We start from the raw sequence: 6,198 nt of genomic DNA, 5'->3' as shown, positions 1-6,198 counted from the left end.
GTTACAATTAAGCTAATGGATTACTCTTGATGTTCTCATTCCTCTCAAAAGCTCACCAAAAGGAAAAATTACAGAGAATTAAAAGAAGAAACTAAAGAAAATTATAAAAGAAAAGAGCTTAAGAGGGACCCAAGAGGGGACCCTTTCTTTGAAATCAACCCTCAAATTTATAATATTCTTATTCGGGTAATCGGGGTGATTTGGCGGATAATTCGATTCAAATGACCCAATCAGTTACAACCACCGAAGCTTCTAGAAGCTTCTGTAAAAATCTCGAGGATAAATTCCTCGAAATGACCGCGGCGCGGTCTTGGCTAGCCGCGGCGCGGTGACGTGGCGCCCAAATCGATCGATATTTTTCTAGAAACTTCCTTTCGGCCCGCGTATTGTAACCGTAATTGTTATTTCTTTTGTTGGTTTCCGAATGTGCCCTTTTCACCTGAAATTAGTAACAAACTATTGTTAGTCACATTAATTTGGGATTTAATAAAATTTATTATTATTTTAAGGGAACTAGTATTTATATGATGGTAATCTCGGTGAAATTACGGTCCCAAAATGATATTATTGGGACCTTATCAGGAATCATTCTCACCGAATCCAACTATGATATTTGGTCACAACTAATGGAGATGCACATTGCTGAACGGGAGAAACTTGCCTACATTCGGGGTAAGACAAAACCACCCATAGAGTCAGATGATAAGTATGAAAAATGGTATGCCGAAAATCAAAAGGTGAAGAAGTGGTTGCTAATGTCCATGAGCCCAGAAATTATGAAACGTTACTTACGTTTACCCACCGCTCAAGAAATTTGGAGTGCATTATCAAAAGCTTTCTATGATGGAAGTGATGAATTGCACGTTTTCACTCTGAATCAAAAGGCTTTTACTGCCAGACAAAGTGGCAAGTCTCTATCTGAATATTATGGAGAGTTGACTGAGATTTTTCGTGAATTGGATCATCGAGATAAGGTAGTTATGAAAGACCCTGACGACATTGTAGCGTACCGAAAATCTATTGAGCGACTACGGGTACACATCTTTCTTGCCGGATTGGATAGTGACTTCGATCAAGTTCGAAGAGAGATTCTACGTAAAGATCCAATTCCCGATTTTGAAGAATGCTATGCGTTGATTCGACGAGAAGCAATACGTCATACTACTTTGAAAGGAGAATCTGACAATCATGCCACCTCAGCAATGATAGCTCAACAGCGATCAACTCCAAATTGGCAGGACCGAACCAAGACCAGCCATCCTAAGATAAATCTCAATGTTGATAAGTCAACCTTCAAATGCACTCATTGCAAAAAGACTGGTCATACCAAGAGTCGCTGCTTTGAACTTGTAGGATATCCAGAATGGTGGGATCATAATCGCAAAAAGGATTCAAAACAAACCTCGACTGCAGCTGTTGTCGAAATAAAAACAGAAGATAATGTTGCTGAAAATGCCTCTGCATTGGTAGCTGCTACGGATAATGGGGGTAAGATTTTAAATATTTCTGCATCTGTTATTAATAGTGCATGGATAATTGATTCTGGTGCTACAGATCATATGACTTTTGATTCTAGACAGGTCTCAGCCCTTAAACCTTCCTCACAAAAAATTGTTTCCACAGCCAATGGTAACACGACCCCAGTTACTGGGGAAGGATCCTTAACCCTTACTAATACTTTGAACTTGGACTCTGTTTTAGTTGTTCCATCTTTAAATTACAATCTTTTGTCAGTTTCCCAAATCACTGCCGCCTTATCTTGTATTGTCATTTTTTGGCCTGAATTTTGTGTATTTAAGGACATCCAAACACGACAGACGATTGGTTGTGGTATTAAGCGTGGGAAGCTGTATTACTTGGATTTGCAGTCAAAGGAGTCCAACAAACTACGACAAGCCTTGATAGTAGATGGGACTGAAGGGGAAAAGAAGAAATCTGCAATTTGGTTGTGGCATAGACGCTTAGGACATGTTTCATTTGGTTATTTAAAAAAATTGTTTCCTAGTTTGTTTACAAAATGTGACGTTTCTATTTTTCGGTGTGATGTGTGTGAACTAGCAAAAAGTCATCGTGCATCGTTTCCGTTGATTTTGAATAAAAGTCCACTTCCTTTTATGGTTATACATTCTGATGTTTGGGGTCCATCTAAAGTCCCAACTTTGGGAGGATCACGTTGGTTTGTTACTTTTATTGATGATTGTACTAGAATGACCTGGATATGCTTGATGAAGTCCAAAGGTGAAGTGAACTCATTATTTCAAAATTTTCATAAAATGATCGAAACTCAGTACAATGCAAAGGTTCAGAGTCTTCGTAGCGACAATGGTGGAGAATATCAAAGCTCGGATCTTCAGCAGTATCTGGAAGCACATGGAACCATTCATTAGACTACTTGTTCCAACACACCCCAGCAGAATGGAGTTGCTGAACGAAAAAATCGACACTTATTGGAAATTGTTCGAGCTTCATTGATAGAAGCACATATGCCAATATCTTATTGGGGGGAAGCACTTACCTCTGCCGCATACTTAATCAATCGAGTACCTTCCAGCTCAATCGACTTCCAGACACCTCTTCAAGCCTTGGCTAACTTTATAGTAGCACCAACGGTTCCAAATCTGCCTCCTCATGTTTTTGGTTGTGTGGCATTTGTACACCTCCACAAGCACCAATGCAACAAGTTAATGCCCCGTGCATTGCAATGTGTGTTTGTTGGATATGCCTTACACCAAAAAGGATATCGATGTTATCATCCTCCAACTCGACGAATGTTTGTTACAATGGATGTGGTGTTTCATGAAGACACAATGTATTTTTCCTCTACGTCTGAACTTCAGGGGGAGTACCATCAGGAAATTCAGACTCTCGATTATGACATTTCTGAGGTAGTTGAATCCATACAAACTGAACCAATGAATCAGGAAGTGGGTGAATTGGAATCAAGTGGTGTAATTGTGGAACCAAGTAGTGATGAGCACTCAGAAGTTGAAGAAATGACAGAAGAAAAAAGAGACAGTATAACTCAACCTGCACCACCATTTGAACAATTTGGGTACGAGGACACCTTAGCTGATATACCAAACCAATCGTCGATTGCTGAGGATGTTCTTAATTTAGAGTCTGAGCTCTCCAGAAAACAGTTACCCCATCGTCACACTAGAGGTATTCCTAAACCCACATATGAACCTGAACTGTCTAGTAAAGTCAGATATCCCATGAACAACTATGTGTCTAACCTTCGTTTGTCAGAATCAAATAGGTCATTTGTAAATCAATTATCTATTGTAGCTATTCCTAACAGTGTGCAGGAAGCTTTAGCTGATCCGAGGTGGAAAGCAGCCATGAATGAGGAGATGAAATCATTGTTGAAGAATGAGACGTGGGAACTAGTAGAGTGTCCACCAGGAAAGAAGCCAGTTGGGTGTCGCTGGATCTATACTGTGAAGTATAAGTCAGATGGTAGTATTGAACGCTTTAAAGCAAGACTGGTAGCTAAAGGGTACACTCAAACTTATGGAATCGACTACACAGAGACATTTGCACCTGTAGCTAAAATCAACACAGTTCGAGTGTTGCTGTCTTTAGCTGCAAACTTGGATTGGCCATTACAACAGTTCGATGTGAAGAATGATTTTCTGCATGGCGAACTATCTGAAGAAGTATACATGGATCTTCCACCAGGATGCATGGCATCAGAAAAACAGTGGCAAAAGGTGTGCAGATTGAAGAAGTCATTATATGGGTTGAAGCAATCCCCGAGAGCATGGTTTGGAAGATTTACAAAGTCAATGAGAATTTTTGGCTATCATCAAAGCAATTCAGATCACACTTTATTCCTAAAGAAGCAAAATGGTAAGATTACAGCACTTATCGTATACGTGGACGACATGGTGGTTACAGGAAATGATCCTGAAAAAAGAAAGGCTCTACAAAATTATTTGTCTAGAGAATTCGAAATGAAAGATCTAAGTCCTCTGAAATACTTTCTTGGGATTGAAGTTTCTCGATCAAGTACAGGAATTTTTCTATCTCAAAGAAAGTATGCATTAGATCTTTTACAAGAAACTGGAATGTCAGGATGTCAACCTGTGGATACACCACTAGAAGAAGGTCTGAAATTGTGTATTGAACCCAATCAAATACCTGTTGACGTAGAAGATACCAAAGACTTGTGGGGAGATTGATGTACTTAGCACATACAAGGCCGGATCTTGCTTATGCATTAAGTGTGGTGAGTCAATACATGCATAACCCTGGAGAACAACACATGAATGCAGTCATGCGCATTCTGAGGTATCTGAAGAGTGCTCCTGGAAAAGGAATTTTGTTCAAAAAAAATTCTGATCACCAAAGTATAGAAGTGTATACGGATGCTGATTGGGCCGGTGCCGTAGATGATAGGCGATCTACCTCTGGTTACTTTACCTTTGTAGGTGGTAATCTTGTGACATGGAAAAGTAAGAAACAGAATGTTGTTGCTCGCTCAAGCGCAGAAGCTGAATTTAGAAGTATGGCACTAGGAATTTGTGAAGCATTATGGCTAAGACTCCTTTTACAGGATTTGGGTCACCTATCTAAGCAACCAATCCGATTGTTTTGTGATAATAAAGCAGCATGTGACATTGCTCATAATCCAGTACAACATGACCGCACAAAGCATGTCGAGGTGGATAGATTTTTCATCAAGGAGAAATTAGATGAGAAGATTGTGGAATTGCCTAAGATAAAATCAAAAGATCAACTGGCCGACATCCTCACCAAAGCAGTCTCCTATCGAGTATTCTCAAAATTCTTAGGCAAGTTGGGCATGTGTGATATCTATGCACCAACTTGAGGGAGAGTGTTGAGATTTTAGAAGATTTATAATTCTTTCCTTTCTTAGTTTGATTGTCTTTCCTTTCTTAGTTATATATGAGCTGTGCGTGCTTATTAGGTATGATTGGCTGTGATTGTACAGCTGTATCATAGGTTAAATATGGGTTGTAATGTGACAAACGAATAAGTAAGATTGATCAGTTTTGAAGACAATGTACTGGCCAATGTTTGTGGTGGTAGTGTTGTCTGCAATCATCGCTAGTGTCATTGATCTCAACTTCCTTCTCCATTGTCCAACTGTCTGTTGCGCTCAGATGCTTCCCACAGGTGAAAGTTGTGCACACATCAACCAAATACAAGGGACAAGTCTATGTACCTGAGATCAACTACCTACTTATGTTGGCTTGCATAGAGGTAGCACTTGGTTTTTCGAGAACACATTACAGATTGGCGATGCTTATGGTATAAATCCTAAAATCTTAAAATTCCATTTTATTTGAAGTTTTGTGATTTAAGATTAGTATTGAGACTATGTTTTTACACGAATCAAGTAAACTAAAAAATTATCAAGTAAAATGTGATACAATGTTGGTCAATATTGATTTGTGATGATTTTAAAAATTCTAGAGGAAAGATGCTTTCTAGCTTAAATGGATTTGCATTCCAATTAGGGTTATCAATGTGATGACTTCAGTTCTGGATCCAACAATTTCTGATCGATCATGGTGCAAAATGGGTGGACCTAGAATTGGAGCAGAAATCCTTTGTTTGCCAAAATTAGACCTTAATTTCTGGGGTGTTATTCTATTTTTAAATACCCATTAATTTAAATGATTAATCCTTAAATTATTTTCAGATTTATTAGGGTACATTATTTCATGGATTCGTTTTTGTCCTTATTTACTAAAATTAAGTCCTAACTAGGTTGGACTCAAAAACATAAACTGATTTGATTGGATTTAAATTTTCTATCATAATATGTTGAAATTTTCTGTCTACTGTTAACTGTCTTAAGAGTCACCATGTAAAGGCACTCTATTTATTTTTAGTTAATGCTTCATCACCTTTCTATTATTTTTGTGCTAGTTTTGCTTTTTTAGTTTTCTTTCTTCATGTTTACAATCATTTTATAGAAAATCACTCTCACACTCGTTCTCTTTTTTCTTCTTTATTTGCAGGGATTGCTGTGGAGTTTGTAATGACACTCACATCAGCGTTACTTATCCTAGTGATTGTCATGATATGGAAAACCAATATTTCCTGATTATCACTTATGTTGCAACAATCTACCTCATTGAGCTACTCTTCTTTACCTCAGTCCTCTACAAGTTCATTGATGGTGGATACCTACCGTTTGCCTTTGCCACTGCCCTCATGGGAGTC

At 38.4% G+C, this 6,198-nt stretch overlaps 1 protein-coding gene across 1 annotated transcript; it reads left to right on the top strand.

Moving 5' to 3' along the window:
* Positions 1-606: 606 nt before the first annotated feature.
* On the top strand, positions 607-2,062 carry LOC147407880 (uncharacterized). The gene is made up of 2 exons (XM_086436650.1): positions 607-1,488; positions 1,800-2,062. The coding sequence occupies exons 1-2, from the start codon at positions 627-629 to the stop codon at positions 1,835-1,837; spliced, it is 900 nt and encodes a 299-aa protein (XP_086292776.1). The 5' UTR covers positions 607-626; the 3' UTR covers positions 1,838-2,062.
* The last annotated feature ends 4,136 nt before the right edge of the window (positions 2,063-6,198 follow it).

Source organism: Akebia trifoliata, chromosome 3 (assembly GCF_017979445.1).
Source record: "Akebia trifoliata isolate Shusen 1 chromosome 3, ASM1797944v1, whole genome shotgun sequence".
Classification (NCBI taxonomy): Eukaryota; Viridiplantae; Streptophyta; class Magnoliopsida; order Ranunculales; family Lardizabalaceae; genus Akebia; species Akebia trifoliata.
This window is presented reverse-complemented; position numbering and strand designations above follow the sequence as displayed.

Bases quoted from the DNA above. Each gene is read 5' to 3' on its own strand.
- LOC147407880 (XM_086436650.1), top strand. From the start codon at position 627: ATGGAGATGCACATTGCTGAACGGGAGAAACTTGCCTACATTCGGGGT. The intron at 1,489-1,799 runs GTAAGATTTTAA...TGTGTATTTAAG, and splicing joins AGCTGCTACGGATAATGGGG to GACATCCAAACACGACAGAC.